This window comes from Melanerpes formicivorus, unplaced genomic scaffold, assembly GCF_026170545.1.
Source record: "Melanerpes formicivorus ecotype bairdi unplaced genomic scaffold, bMelFor1.0.p_v2 SCAF_23, whole genome shotgun sequence".
Classification (NCBI taxonomy): Eukaryota; Metazoa; Chordata; class Aves; order Piciformes; family Picidae; genus Melanerpes; species Melanerpes formicivorus.
The window spans coordinates 8,328,961-8,344,935 of NW_027142375.1; the positions used below are offsets into that span (position 1 = coordinate 8,328,961).

General features: G+C 49.7%; 1 protein-coding gene across 1 annotated transcript; it reads left to right on the forward strand.

Annotated features, from left to right (window-relative positions):
- Positions 1-4,393: 4,393 nt before the first annotated feature.
- Positions 4,394-6,951, forward strand: SP8 (Sp8 transcription factor). The gene is made up of 2 exons (XM_068152545.1): positions 4,394-4,429; positions 5,470-6,951. Exons 1-2 carry the CDS (start codon positions 4,409-4,411, stop codon positions 6,949-6,951), a joined length of 1,503 nt encoding a protein of 500 aa, XP_068008646.1. The 5' UTR covers positions 4,394-4,408.
- Positions 6,952-15,975: the final 9,024 nt, after the last annotated feature.

Genomic DNA, 15,975 nt, shown 5'->3' on the forward strand with positions numbered 1-15,975 from the left:
ACAAATCTATTCGAGGAAGGACCCAGGTGCCCGACTCCGCGGGAGGCGGCGGAGCTCCTCTTTCTGCCCAGCCCAGGAGGTCGCTCTCCTCGCCGGTGCCTCTCGGTACTTACATGACCTCCTAGGAACCGCCGGTGCGAGCACAGCTATAACATAGCGGGGGGTGGGGGGGGGGTGGCTAGGGGATGGGGGAAGGGAAAAAAAAAGGGAGAAGAAGGAGGAGACGCGGGTCGGCCCTGGGCTCACACCAGCAGTGTAAACAGTGTGAGTGTGAAGGTGCCTCTTTCTCTCCCTCCCCAGGCACTCACTCACCAGCAAGTGCACGACGTCTTCCAGTCTAATCTAATCGAATTACAGGGACCTTTCAGAGCCCTGCCGGCTTGCTTCCCCCCCTTCCCCCACCCTTTCTTATCACAGCCCCAGACAAATAAACTAATAAATGCCGAAAGACACCGGTGTCAGTCGCCTCAGCCGACTGCTAGCAGGCAGGTCAGTGTGTGCCCTGTCCAAAGTGGCTCAGCCAGAAGCCCGTTCTCTGCCGGGCATCTCCCTGTAGCTGGGACGTGGGAGCAGCCAGGCCGCTCAAGGTTGCGCTCTGCGCCGCGGCTGGACTGGGAAACGCGGGGCAGGGAGAGGATGGGGAGCCTGGACGAGTTAGCAGGTACCTCTAACAGACCAGTTTGATGGAAGGAACACCACCAGTAAGCTCACGGCCATAGGTGCGGGCACACACATACTGTCCGCTGCCGCCGGGCTGCAGTTGGTGCCTGCAAACCCCGGCCAGCGCAGCTACCCAGTGAGATGAGAGAAAAGTCCCAGGTAAACCACTGCAAAGCCCAGGTGAGAATGGAGTTTAAAGAACGACATTGATCACCCCCTATGCTCGGCAACTGCCAGACATCGCACGGTCCTTTCTGGACGGTGGCTGTTTTATTTCATTTACGTGATATTCCCCTTTTTCCTCTCCTCGTCCATGCCGAGCCCTCCCGGTCCTGAAGAGTTGGTTGCCACCCCTCGGTATGTCTTCCAGGTGAAGGTGGCTGACGGAGAAGACACCTCCTGGCCGCCACCTCCTCAGGGACAGCGGGCGCGGCACGGTGGGACTAAGTCGGTGGGAAGGTAGTGGCCTTCAGCGCACAGAGCCCGGGGAGGGCGAGGGAAAGGCCCCCGTTCAGGGTTTTTTCCCTGTGCAAACCCATTGAGCGAAGCTGGAAGCCGCTGGGAAACAGGTTTTCGTCGTCGATGGGCATTAGTAAGACGGAGGAGCGGAGCCCTGCAGCCGGGAAGGCATAAGGTGGGTCAGGTTCTAATGTGTGTGCCCCTAAACTGGCGCAAGGGTATCCTGAAATGCAATCCCTCGCTAACACAGACATTCAACATAGAGTGTGGTCAGCGGTCAGGTCCATCTTTCCAGCTGCGCCCGTTCAAACAGCACGGACCTCCGTTTCCCCGAAGAGACCTCTCCCCTTTACACTCCAGCAGATCTGTCTGCAGGCAGACAAGCACCCCTGGTCCAGCAGTCTGTCCATCCCTCTGTCTGCTCGCCGTCCGCAGACCGGAGGAGCGAGGTCTTTTTTCCTTTTTCTTTTTCAGAGGAAAATTCCCCCTCCCCGGAAAGATTAGCACAGCTATCTTTGTGGCTAAAGTTCCGAGATTGCTAATGTATATTGTAGACACAAGATGTTAGCTAGACTTGAGCAAGTTGTTCCCAGGATGTAAATTAGGTCCCAAAAGCTGTTGTCCAAATCGAAGAAACAGAGAAATTAATCTGGGAGACTATCCATCATAGCCTGTAATAAAGGGAGCGACATGGATGAGACAGATGATATGATTAAGGAGCTGTGGTCGTTTTAATTAACTTTTTGCTGTCCTGTAATGATCAAACTGGTCAACAGACCCGGTCAATAAGCATGTTAATATCAAACAAATAAAACCAGGGATGATTAAAAACCTCCTGGTTTATTAAATTTGAAATTCAAATGAAATTTATGCTGCAGATGCATACAGAATGCTAATAGATTTTAGCTTTATTGAGAGTGGATCCCACAGGTTTTCAAGAAACAGCATGAACATTTATCTACTCCCGTACATTAAACTTCAAATGGGGGGAAAAAAAAATAAAAAAGTTTTAATTAATTTCGGGAAAACCTCTCCTTGCTGGCTTCCCCCCCACCTCCACCTGCATATTATGTTGATGTACTGCACCCTTAAGTGCAGTGGTCAATAAAGCAAATGCAAACAAAATTGTAAGCTTCCTTAAATCCTTTGCCCAGCAGGCAATGTATACAAAGAGAGAAGGTTACAGATGTTTCCGCGGCGAATTCAAGAGATCAGCTCCCCGCTCTCAAAGTTCAGAAGCTGCTGCTTTTCCAGTTTCAGTGAAATTCCCAGAGTAGCAGGAAGATGCCACTGACAGGAGTTTTGTGATTTCTATTCGGTTCTGGTGTATTATTTGCCTTTCCCCCCCTCCCTGTCTGTTGAGTTCCCTTGTAAAGATTTGCACGACTATACTTACAACGAGTTTTCGCAGTGTTTTTAGAGGAAAAACGCACTGAAAATTAAGAAGAGGGGGAAAAAAAAAGAAAAACAGGAAAAAAAAGAGAACCCCATCACGAATAAGATCAAGAAATGGCACGTTTCCTCTGGGCAGACAAGTGCAAACAAAATACGGATGTGAATGAAAGACCCACTCAGCGAGGCTCTCCTAAAAAGAGATATATCGCTAACGCCTGCTCCTTCCCCGGTGGATGGCAAAGTGTCTGAGACTTTCTGGGGATGAAAGGAATGCGTGTCGGTCTTTTTACCTAACCTGGCACACCACACAATGCGATTTTCTGTTTCTCTAAAATAAAATGCTCACGATGCTTGTTTTACTTTTACGCCTTCTGATCTATGTCTTAATAGTTCCTCCTCACTTCCAGCAGATAAAGGAAGTAGAGATAAAAAGTTAATAAGCATTCGTAGAAGGGAGTATCTCCGGGAAATGTTCTTCCCCTCGTCGCGGGTGATAGTATTGATTAAATTAAACCCGAAATTTAAACAAGTGTGCGTTAGGTCTGTAAAATGAATATCATTATAGAAGGAGACCAAAGCAATGAAGTTAATTCTTTTTTATTTGTTAAACGGAGTTCCCTCCTTCCCCCACCCCTTCCTCCTTCTGGGCTGGCCTGTCACGCCTTCTCAACAGGCTAAAATCATTCAGAGCAGCTCGCGGAGAGAAACGCGACATTTATGGTAACCGCCAGCCTTCGGAGAAAGAAAGCAGTTCATTAATTTACTTCACTCTTACTTCAAAGTATGATAATGTACGTTACCCCCCTTGATCAATAGATATGATGTACAGTCAATATCCCCACGACACGGAAACGGGTCAAAACCGAAGCCGAGAGAAGGAGAAAAACAACCCTCAGGAAGCAAAGCTCCGTGAGGACGTTGCTGCGGAAAACTTGCGGGGGTGCGCGCACCTGGCCGGGCCAGGGTGGCCTCAGCGGACGGCTGCCCCCACCCCTGGGCCGGTCTGCGCCGCCTCTGCCCTTCCCCACAGCCTCCTGGCACTAGGCAAGAAGCTGAGAGGAGCAAAGCGGTCGCCTCCGACCCCCGGTTGCTCCGGGACCGGGCGGCATGGAATTGTGCCGCTCGGGTGGGCTCTTCCGGGGACGCGCTCCGCAAAGCTCCGCCGCGTACCTCCGACCCCAAATCACGCCTGAAACGGAGAGAGCGGCGCGGGGGGAGAGGATGAAGGGGAACGGATGCACGGACGACGACACACAGCAGCCAGCGAGCGCCTGAAGTGTTTCACACACACCCCACCACCATCCCCCTGCCGCTTGCTGAGACAAGTATCGAAATAAAGGGGAGAGGGAGGACTGAGCAGAGGGTACCCCGCCGGGAGACGGGATGCTCCCGCACTCGCCCATAATAATAGTAAGGCTGAGATAATGATGATATAAAAATCCAAACAAACGTAAAACCTCTCACCCCCCCATCCCCCCCCCCATATAACCTGTTGTCAGATAACGCGCACAGGGGGTGGTGGGTGACGGAAAAAGGGGTGGCCGAGAGGAAACAGCTCGACCCGGGGCGCGAGGCCTCTCCGGACCGGGCCTAGGACTAGAACCGGAACCAGGACCGGGACCGCAGCGTTCGGCGATGTGACTGCGTGAGGTCATCAGCGCTGTCGAGCCCCGTTGACGACGGGGCTCGACAGCGCTGATGACCTCACGCAGTCACGTCGTCGAGGCCGGGGATTGGCTGGCGGCGGCTCAGCGGCACTTCAAAGCCGGCGAGGGAGCTACAATTGTGGTGGAATGGGCGGAACTGATCATTGTATTGCACACCTCTAAAAAAAACACTGCCTCTGATTTATCAATATAAAAAAGATCCTCTGAGAGGAGGGCACTTTTGTGTGATGGCAACTTCACTTCTAGGGGTGAGTCTAAGGATTTTTTTCTCTTGCTGGTTTAATTGGTTTCTTTTTATTGTCGATTGGAGGGGGTTAAAATAACCCCTGTCTTGACCGGGGCTATCAGTCTCCTCTATTCAGCCTTCTTTTTTTTTTTTTTTCCTCCTCTCTCTCTCCCTTTTTTTTTTTTTTTTTTTTTTTTTTAAACTTAAGTACAAGTGAGTTTAGGAGAAAAGAAAGAGCGAGAGGGGGAAAAGGGGGCAGAGTCACTTTTCAGTGAGCAGGAAAAGGTTTTAAGGGCATTTGTAGAAAGAACCTACAGCCTGGGCTGTGCTGTTCCTGTGCCCCCGGAGAAGTGGCCTTTCTTCTTTACATGTGACTGCTGGAAAGGGGGAAAAAAAAAAAACCAACCCAAAAACCAACCCCCAAACTATCGTACTTTTGTGAGCAATTTCTAATTTGCAACAGATTGTGGCTTTTTTTATTTCCCTTAAAAATAACACAGCCCGCCGTGTGCAGCAGGTACGTTGAACTTGTGTGTACATACATGTGTTAAATTTACATATATATTTAATTGTCGTTGGTACGTAAATGGAAGCGCTTTTTTGTTGTTTAAAAGGAAAACAAAAAAAAAAAAAAAAAGGACTAATTTGATAATCCTACAATTCTGTGTTTAAGAAAACAGTCTTACTGGCCTGAGGGACGGGGACTAGCCAGGTCCTGGGGAAAGGGAACAGGTTGAAACGTAGCTGCCGCTGTGCCGAGGGCATCTTTAAAGCTACGGTAACAGACACAACTTTTCCCCCCCTCTTTTCCCCCCCTCTTTTTTAACGTTTCCCAAGCTCCTCCGTGGGAAGAGGTTTGGGTAGTGAAAAAAAAAAAAAAAAAAGGCAAATCCGCGGTACCGGCTCCGGGAGGGGATCCTCCCGCGGGAGCCGAGAAACTGCGCTCGGGGCCGGGCGGCGGAGCGGAGAGGGGCCGGGCTCGGGGCGCGGGGCGGCGGGCGGCGGTGGGGCCGCTCCGACCCTGACGCCGGCGGGACGGCCCTCTCCCCTCTGTGCCCGCAGGAGGAACCGCGGGTAGGCTCCACGCCGCTGGCCATGCTCGCCGCGACCTGCAACAAGATCGGCAGCCCCAGCCCATCGCCGTCCGCCCTCTCGGACAGCGCGTCCTCCTTCGGCAAAGGCTTCCACCCCTGGAAACGCTCCTCCTCCTCCTCCTCGTCCTCGGCGGGCAGCTGCAGTGCCGTGGGCTCTGGCCTCCCGGGCTTCGGCGTGGCGGGCGCGGCTCGCAACGGCTCCTCGGCGGCGGCGGCGGCGGCGGCAGCAGCGGCGGCAGCGGCCGCACTCGTTTCGGACTCGTTCAGCTGCGGCGGCTCGCCGGGCTCCAGCGCCTTCTCCCTCACCTCCAGCAGCGCGGCGGCCGCCAGCTCGCCCTTCGCCAACGACTACTCCGTCTTCCAGGCACCAGGCAGTGCAGGCGGCGGCGGCGGAGGAGGAGGCGGCGGCGGGGCAGCGGGACAAGAGGCAGGGGCGCACCAGCCCGTCTTCATCTCCAAGGTGCACACGTCGGTGGAGGGGCTGCAGGGCATCTACCCGCGGGTGGGCATGGCGCACCCCTACGAATCCTGGTTCAAGCCCTCGCACCCGGGGCTGAGCGCCGGTGAGGTGGGCTCGGCGGGCGCCTCCAGCTGGTGGGACGTGGGCGCCGGCTGGATCGACGTGCAGAGCCCCAACGGGGCGGCCGCCCTGCCCGGCTCGCTGCACCCGGCAGCCAGCGGGCTCCAGACCTCGCTCCACTCGCCGCTGGGCGGTTACAACTCGGATTACTCGGGCCTGAGCCACTCGGCCTTCAGTAGCGGCGCCTCCTCACACCTCCTCAGCCCTGCCGGCCAGCACCTCATGGACGGATTTAAACCGGTGCTGCCCGGTTCCTACCCGGACTCGGCCCCCTCGCCGCTGGCCGGCGCTGGGGGTTCCATGCTGAGTGGCGGCCCCACCGCACCTCTGGCCGCTTCGCCGCGCTCCTCCGCTCGCCGCTACTCGGGCCGCGCCACCTGCGACTGCCCCAACTGCCAGGAGGCCGAGCGGCTGGGGCCGGCGGGGGCCAGCCTGCGGCGCAAAGGGCTGCACAGTTGCCATATCCCCGGCTGCGGCAAGGTCTACGGCAAGACCTCGCACCTGAAGGCGCACCTGCGCTGGCACACGGGAGAGCGTCCCTTCGTCTGCAACTGGCTCTTCTGCGGCAAGCGCTTCACTCGCTCCGACGAATTGCAGCGGCACCTGCGGACCCACACAGGCGAGAAGCGCTTCGCCTGCCCCGTCTGCAACAAGCGCTTCATGCGCAGCGACCACCTCAGCAAGCACGTCAAGACCCACAGCGGCCCGGGAGGCGCTGGCGGCCCCGGTGGCCCTGGCGGCGGTCCCGGCCCCGGTGGCAAGAAGGGCAGCGACACCGACAGTGAGCACAGCGCAGCCGGCAGCCCGCCCTGTCACTCCCCGGAGCTGCTGCCGCCCCCCGAGCCCGGCCACCGCAACGGCCTGGAGTGACGGGCGGAGGCGCGGAGCCGTCGCGCCCCCTCGCCCCGCTGCCCTCTGGGTGCGCAGCCCCGCGGCGGGGACGCGGACACGTAAGTAGCCGGTGCGGCTCCGCAGGGATCGCTCTCAGGCCCGGCGGACGCCTCGCTGCGCGCCCGGAGCCTCGTATGGGGCGGCTGGTGCTTCTGGGTCGCGCAACCCCCGCGACGGGGCAGGGAACGCAAGGCAAAGTGCGAGAGTCGCGGCCCCCCGTGGGGCAGCCCTGTGGCCACCTTCTCTTCGCCCACCTCGGGTTGCTTTTAGAGCAGAAAAACACAAGTTTCCCCTCTGCGCCCCTGCTGGGAACCGTCCGGCACCCCCTCCCTCCGCCACTAGAGCCGATAGAACAGCGCCGTGCCCCGGGAGGTGCGAGCGGGCGGGCCGGGGCTGCCTGCGGCCAGGGATCCTACGGCAGCGTCGGCAGCGCGGGGGCTGTCCCCGAGCCTCAGAACTGCGCTCGTCTCGTTAACTGCTCAGTGCTCTTCTGCTCTCGGGACCGGGGCAGCTGAGTGCTTCCCCCCTCTGCCCCCGCCTCCCCCCCCCGCCTTTCTTTTTCTTTCTTTTCTTTTTTTCTTTTTCTTTTTTTCTTTTCTTTTTTTTTTTTTTTTTTTTTTTTTTTAATCTGAGCAAATCGTTTACCTCCCCGAGTCCAAATTTCATTCCCTTTGCCAGCGCATTTGTACCATTCCCGTTTGAGGAGGAATCGCGAAACACGCTGGAAATTAAATTAGACTGGAAGTTCTATATTTTTAAACTCCAAACAAATGAAGAAACACCCTGGGTTTTAAGCGAAGCTGTAGTTCCAATGCCAAAAAAGAGAGGCCGGGGACATGTGGTGGGGGGGATAGGAAAATAAAATATTTGTAAGATACGTCTGAACCTATAGGTTTGTACAACTGGGGAATCGTTCTAGATTAGCTAACAATTAAATATAACTCCACCAATGTACCGGTGTGAGGTGCAGTTGTCCAGGAGACGATTTTGTATAGTATTTTTCTTGTAAATTACTTCCAGTAAATATTTGAGAATATATTGAAGTACACTCGAGCTTTTTTTTTTTTTTCCTTCTTTTTTTCTTTTTCCCCTCCCTTTTTTTTTTCTTTCCTCTTTTAAAGTTTTTTTTTTTTTTAATTATTTTTAATAAATTCTATTTCTTTTCCTGTCATGAGAAAGCGGTATTGTTGCAGTCTTGGTTCACTGCATTCTTTTTCTGGACTCCTTCCTTGAAGTGCACATCAAATTGCACTTCAGGATATAGGTTTTGCTTGAATATTAATTTAGGTAGGCATACAACTGTAATTAAGCAAACAATATTTGATAAATGTTGAATGACATTTAATTTAATGGAGCATGTACTTATTTGCATTTGCTGGCAGTTCAGGTATAGTTACAGTGAGAGTTCTCCTATATTTCATAAAGTGGGTTCGCCACGACCCATGTATTAAATAAATTGTCCAAGTGAAACTGAACTAACGTTGGCCTATGTGTATTTCCTGAAAATAATATTGATAAATGTTAATAAACACTCCTGACACTACATTAGCAGTTTGCAGTGCTGCAAACTAATTGTCTCATTGTAATGTTGAAATAATTTGGATATTTCACATTGAAATGGAAAGCCCTTCGCTGGAACATTTTAGATTTGCATTTTAAATGCATGAAATGTAATTGATTTTTATCTGTAATATTTTAAATGGTATTAATAAACTCCAGATAAAACATTCTACCTTAGGTCAGCCAGTTGTTTTTCTTCTTTTTTGTTGGTTTTTTTTTAACACAGGCAACGATTTGCTCTGAGCTCAGATGCCTTGAGCATTCGCTAGAGTTTCGAGAAAAGTGAAAATACGATAAGTTAAATCTCGTTGTAAATTGTAGCACCTAATGAGAGCAGCTTTGAGGCATTAAAGCAAGTAAGTTGATGTTCTGCTTCGTGCATTTTTATCGGTAGTGCACTAGTAGAGGAAGCTGACGGAAAGACATTGAGGTTTCTTTTTAAAAACTCTTACCAAACTAATGATATGGCCCCTCCAGCAAACCCAGCTGTGCCTGAGGGACTGCTTTGCATACTCCTCCTCCTTGGACTTTATTTTTCGCATGGCACCAGTTTCCTTGTGAAAGGCGATTTAATACTGAAATGCCGAGGGTCATTACTGCTTTAAAAGACAAAATACGTGTAGGCTGCCGCTTTTATTCTTAGGTAACGTGTTGTGGCTGGGAGCGATGCTAATTGCCGTAGTGAGCGCTAACTTCTGCAGGTCTAAGGGGTGGGAAACTTCTCGGTTGTGAGTGAAAACTCCCTCTCGTCCGGAGGCGTTTTTCCCGCAGGACCGGGAACCGCTGCGATTTCAAGGGCTGCGGATGCTGTCAGCCATCAGGGCCAGCGCTGCTGCCACTGCTCTGTCCTTTATATCTTGCCCACAGCTGCCCCTGAACATCAGTAAAAACACTATAGCGAGGGGTTCTTACAAGCTCGTGTATTTTTCAGTTAGGGCATCTGCTTAGTGTTTTCCCAAAAGAAACCAAACCAAACCAACAAAACCCAAACCCCACTCAAAACTGTTGACACTTTCTCTTAACACTTTCTGGAGGGAGAAATGTGGAGGAAGTGCTGTTCTCTGGAAGGCTGTGCTCTTGGATTGCATAGGGAGTGATGCTCACTGTCAGGGTACAGAAAAAACAGGGCTAGAGCATAGCAGAACGAACTTCTGTGCATCCATGTAAAGCACATTATCAGTAATAACCTAAACAGAAAGTATTACAATGGGGAGCAAAAAAAGTGCCAATGAGTCAGCTCCAGATGGATTCAAGATTTTGGTTCTTTTTATGGTGTAGGGATGTGAAGAGGCTTTTAATGTGCACTGGAAATGGTGGTTGTTTTGGTTTGGGTTTCTCAGAGCTGCATTCTCTTTTTGCTTCATTACAAATGCAACCATCAGAGGCCCATGAAGTTTCCTACTGAAACAAAGCAACAGTTTGCACAGTGTTTCCCCCTTTCTCTCTCTCTCTCTTTTTTCCCCCCCTTTTTTCTTCCCCCCCCTCCCCCCCCCCCCCCCCTTTTCTTTTCCTTCCCCCACGATATAAAAGCACCTGATTTCCCCAGTTGGAGCAAGAGGCAGCATTTATGTTACCTGGAGGTTTTAGTCCTGATGGAAATGGGCATCAAATGGAAATGGAGCAGTGGGTAACTTCTAAAACTGCTTCCCTGATATCACCCTGGAAAGAAAGTTCTACCAAAATGCCACTACTCAGGAGGTTAATGGTTTGTTTAAGGCACTGGTTTCTCTCTCTCAAGACTGTGTGGCAGTGAGACAGAGGCAGCAGTAAAACATATACTTCACTCAGGGAGGAGTGTGTGCTTCTGCTGCTTGCCACTCTGGATCCACGCTGTGTGAAAACACACAAATTTTTTCTTTCTTTTACCAGCAAAACCCAGCACTTGAAGGCTGAATAGCTCCTTTTTGTAGTTGATTTACTTTTACTAAACCCTTCCAGATAAGGGCATTGAGTTGTTTGATAGGAGCCGGGGACTTGTCTCTGCGTTGTGCAGATCAAGGTAGAGTTAAACTAGTTTGCTGACCCATGGGTCAAACCGGTGTCCATCAACTTACCTTCCAACTGCCTTCAGATGATTGTGCCATTCCCGTTTGCTCTCTGACCTTTTAAGTCTCTCCCCTTCAAGCTCATAGTAATGTCTATCGAATTTCGTGTCCTGCTTTTCCCATTATTCCGGCTTTTCATTGTCATTTTCCAGTTTAAATTTTCAATAGAGCAGCGCTGGGAGATGTGCACAGCTGAAGCGATTTAAAACACCACTTCGTGTCTGCCTGCATCGTGCCTTTCCCGCTGCCCTCGGCCTGTGCCTGCCCAGACTGAACAGCCATCAAAGGATTCTTGGCTTCTCCTTCGCTTCCAGTCTAGGAATGTGAAAGTAGAAAGCGAGAAACGAAATCTCAAACACTTTATTTGTGGATGTGGTGGCAAATCCAGCCATCAACACCTTCACATTTGCAAAGGCAGTGGAGTAAGGATACTTGATGCAGTCCAACAAATCTTTCAGTACAAGTGGTTGTAAGTATGCACTTGCCAAAACCTGTCAAACTTTAGTTACATTCCACGAGGTGAACTCTGATCTAGCTTTGGAAAGAAAGAGCCGTGAAAAGGTGTGAACAAATTAGGTGTGTGGTTGCTCACATTTTTTACCAGATTTGTGATAAAAGGACAAACCCCTTCTTCTGTATCAGAATAACGTCGTGTTCCCTAGCCTAAATCAAGGTTTACTTTCTCAGCTCATTCCATTACGCTTTGCTTTATTATCCTAAAGATAGTTTGAAAACTTCCTTAACCTTCCCAGGGAGGAAAGCACATTCTGCAATATATGCTTCAAAATGTAGAAAACCATTGATTTATTTGTTTATTAAAAGAAAAAGAAACACCCCAAAAAGCTGGGGTGTGTGTGGCATCCTTTCAAGCAAACTGGACCCCTTGTGCTAAAACCTGTGGGGAAATTGTTACACACCAGGGAGGTGTGCACTGCTGAAAACTGCACCATTTAGGGCAATCACTGCACTTCCAGCTCTATGGTTTCCTAACTCCTGCTTGGAATTATAAACTTTTTTTTTTTTTAAGGGATTAGGGAAATAGGGAATAATGGTGAGCAATACTGCATAGGAGCTTCAGTGGGGCACTCTGAATAGAGAGTTAACTCCATTTTACACTTGTGGATTTTGAAACAACCCGGGACCCCGCATTACTTCCCGAGGGGTGAACAGTTTTGCAATAGGCATATGTATACTGCCCATGAGGCCCAGTGAGAGCCCGGATAGTGGTCTCATCCCCTGGGGAGTGACTTTACTCATGGCATTTGGAGATTTCTGTTTTTCAGGCTGAGTGTCATTGCTCTGCAAAATGACAAAAGCAGCCATGAGGAGCTGCAACTTTTCTGGGCACAGTCGGGGCTCCAGGGCTTCCCTTTGGGTCGGGGATGGAGAAGGGAGGGTTGTGAGCTTGTGATACTGAAACTCCTCAAATAATGACACAGAAACTTTGCCCCTGGTTAGGGAAAGAGGGAAAGAGATGAGTGGGCAGGAGGATCTTTTAGCTCCTGGGGAGATGTAATGCCGTTTAAGTTTCCTTTGTGGGGACAGGGAAACAATAATTTTTATTTTTTAATTTTAATTTTATTTTTTAAATGACGGCACACTGTACTTTGTGCTTGGCCACATCTCTTGAGATAGGAACCTATGTTTGCTTTTTCCTATGTACTCGATGGAACCTCCAGCCGCACCCCGCGTTACAAGCGCGCCTCCCACTGGCCACAAATCCGGCCACTCGCCCATCCCGGTTCCTCGCCTGGACTGTCTTCCCTTTGCTGTATTGCTGCTTCTTTCGGGAGCAAGAAGCTGCCGTCTACATCTCTCCCCGTCACTTTTTCTGACCTGGCTTCTCTCCTGGACTTTCTCCCCGCTGCTGCAAGGCTGCTTTTCTCTTCGGGAGGGGGATGCTTCTCCCCTATCCCTCCCCTTCCCATTTTGTGCTCCGGCTGGGGCACAGCCCGCCAGCACACAGGGGTGCTGGGGATAGTGCTGCCGGTCTTGCCACGGGCTCGCAGCGCCACCCTGTGTGTGCACCCCATCGGCGGCTGGTCCCGCCGTCCCGTCCCTGCTCTTCCAGGAGCTGCCCCGCCACAGAGGGGACCGAGCTGCGCCGGGGAACCCTCGCCGGCTGCGCGCAACTCCGAGGATGAGCTGTGTGATGCCGGTGGGGGTGGCTGGGTACCCACTGCTCCCAGCCGCCCCCGCCGGCATCACAGGTGTCCTGGCACGGAGAAATGAGGCAAGGAAGGTGTCTGCTAGCTCCCCCCGGCTCTGCCCAGTACCCAGCACTCGGCGACGGCGGGGCAGTAGTTCCCCGCCGGGGCAAGAAGATGTCATCGTCGCAGATGAAGAGAGGCTGGAAAGGTGAAAGCTGCCACTGGGCAGGATTTGGGATCTGTTTTAAGGCGTTTCATCCAGGAATTCTTTGAAAGCTGCTGGGAGCGGGGAGCTGACAGTGTGACAAGGGCTCCTGACTGTGTTGCCAAACTGATGTGTGCGATTTAACGCTAGGTCGGAAGCGTTGGTTGGTGTTTTTTTTTTTTCTTTCTTTTTTTTTTTTTTTTTTTTTTTTTTTCCCCCCGAGGTATACTGGGGAGACCTCAACCCTGAAGAAACGTTTCAAAATGCTTTCCTGTATTTTGTAACCGTCGAGTCTGAGGGTAGCTCGGGTGTTCCCTACAACCGCTTGTGAACGTGAAGGGCAGCAAGCAGATTCCTGCCGGGCGAAATTGTTGTACATTCCATGAACGCTGCTCAGCAGCTCTCTCTTCTTAGAAAGCCATATTTATTTATTTATTTATTTATATCAAAGGGTTCAGCACAGTATTAAGTTCTCAGAACTGCTGTGAACCCTGGGTAGCAGGTAACCCCAGACTGGTGGTGACTCCTGGGGCTCAGCGCTGTTCTGGGGTACACTGCAGTGGAACAGACACACCCAGCAAAGGTGTCCTCTCAGAGGAAAGGTGGCTGGCAAGGAAAATACCTTCAGCTCCCAAAATGAGGTGTCAAAGTTCTTGCGCCGCCTGCTTTCCTGCTTCTGATTGCAATGAACAGAGGAGCATATTCTGAGCTACTTCCAGGGGGAAAAAACAACAACAGCAAAAAAGTATGTTCTGAACTGCAGGAGCTTTCCTCTCTTGACTGCAGCTCCTTTTTACACAGGTCTTGCATTCTTTTACCCTCTCAGTTGCCTCCTCTCCTCCCCTGTCCAGAGACATTTTTTTCTCTTCATTCTCATCCCTGATGGTCAGTCATGAATGCCTGCCAACAGGTATGAGGATTTTCTCCTTGAATTAATCAAGCTGGTGTGATGTTACCTATCCTTTCAAAACCTTGCCTGCTGTCAAACCCAACCAACCAAGCAAAAAGAAATCACCACCACAACAAAACCCCAAACAGCTCAGCAAACCCCAAGCAAACCCAGCAAACAACTGCCTTCTCCGAGTCACCAGGTGAGTCCTGTGTTCCTTGGGTCTAGGAGGGGAAGGCAAGCAAGCAACAACTATTTGCCCATAGCCATTGCTGGTTTCTCCAGATTAAAAAAAATAAATATAAAATGGAATTATGATCAGTAAAGTGTACTACAGTGGATGAGGAATTAAACCAGGCAATGCAAACAGGCTGTCTCAAGGAGGAAATCCCCCATGGGTAAGAAATTAGTACCTGAAATGTCAGTAAGAGTCTCTATCACTGTTTGCTGTCTGTGTTTGCTTTGCTTGGGATAGTCCAACCATTACCATGCTAAGAATGGGGCTTAATTTGCTTATCCATATACATATGAAAGGACAAAGCCAATGGGGAAAACACTTGCCAAACACAGTTTTCAATTGCTTACTGTGCTGAATGTGGCGGCACACTCTGTACAGCCATCTTCTGGATAGGACAAACACATCTTTTAGAGAGGTCCAGAGCAGGACTTCAGTCCAGTGCACTGCTGTCACTCACACACACAGTAACACAGCCCTTGCTCAGCAGCCAGGGATTTTATCAGTTACATGAACCAACCCTAAGATTTCCAGCAGCCTTCTATTTTAATGCCCACTTTGACACTGGGTCACATCTACTTTCAATTAACTCAACAGCCTGGGAACAGCTGCAGACTAAATTCACCTCCCATTTTGCCAAGCACAGAATGTTTAGCAAAGTGAGTGAATTGAAAAGACATGCAAGTAGCATACATTTATCAAGAAAAAAAGTTTTTAAAGCTCTGTAGTTCTGAAAGACTTGGGTCCTGAAAAATTTGCTCTCACTGAGGATAGTCTTGAAGAAGTAGGTGCAATATAATTGTTTGTAGTTCTGCCTATTCCTTTGAGTCTTCTCTCCTGATGACACAGAACACCAAAAATTCAGTCTCAGCTGTTTCTGCTCATAAATGAAAAGTATGTGCTTGATGTCACAATCACGATGCAGAACTCGCTTCTGTTCTGGCTATCTGCTGTGTACCCAAACATGGGTTCAGTTACAAAACACATGGTATGTAAGAGTTTATAATGTTTTATAGGCATTTAATCACAACCTGGCTAGCATTTATAGTCGTGTCAGGCCCTGCTAATTTTCACTTACCATGGCAGTTGTTTTCTTTTTTCTTCATAACTATGTGAGTCAGGCAAGAAAGATGACAGACTTCTAACAAGTAGTCAAGGCCCTCAGTTTCCACATCTCTACCATCTTATCTCTCATCAGGTAAGTATTCCAAGGCACATTTTATTCAGCCTCTTGGCATATCAGAGAGAGGGTGTAAAAAAATCTATTACAAATATATCCAAGATAAGGAGAACAAAATATCTTCCTTTTGCCTTGGTATTTTTTTAGTTCATGAGTGTGCAGTAGGCAATGGTATTTCTTGTTGTCAGTAATAGTGTATAATAGTCTTTCAGACAACAGGAGAAACAACATTGCCTGCTAGAGATAATGCACTTTGTACAGGAACGAATACCTACGTTCAACATCTTTTAATTAAACTTTAATAGAAGACGAAAGGCAAGAATAAAAGGAATAAAATAAGGTTAATTATCTTAGTTAATAACTTTTCTTTGGAATGGTAATGGCTCTCTGTTTTGTTTATTTTGCAGTTTGATAGCACAAAGACAAGCTTGTTTCATAATATAATTGCTGGTGTGTTACCAAAATGCTCGCAGGATAATTAACAGGAGTTAAAAAAACCCAGTGAAGTTCAAGAAAATACTCACATTGATACTTCAGGCAAATGGTGGGAAAGAAGTGAGACACTAAATAGCTAAACATGGGAAAAAAAAACCCCAACAGCTTGTAAAATGTTTAGCGAATTTCACTTACTGACTTTGGTCTAAGCATCCATTTTATTTGCAATAGTTTTAAAATAAGATGTGTAGATTTTGCCATTTAGTAGCAGAGAAAAATGCACTCTTGAAGTCAGGCTAAACTG

Excerpts from the sequence above, each read along its gene's own strand:
- SP8 (XM_068152545.1), top strand. The coding sequence starts at position 4,409 with ATGGCAACTTCACTTCTAGGG. Across the intron at positions 4,430-5,469 it reads TGGCAACTTCACTTCTAGGG|GAGGAACCGCGGGTAGGCTC; the intron begins GTGAGTCTAAGG and ends CTGTGCCCGCAG.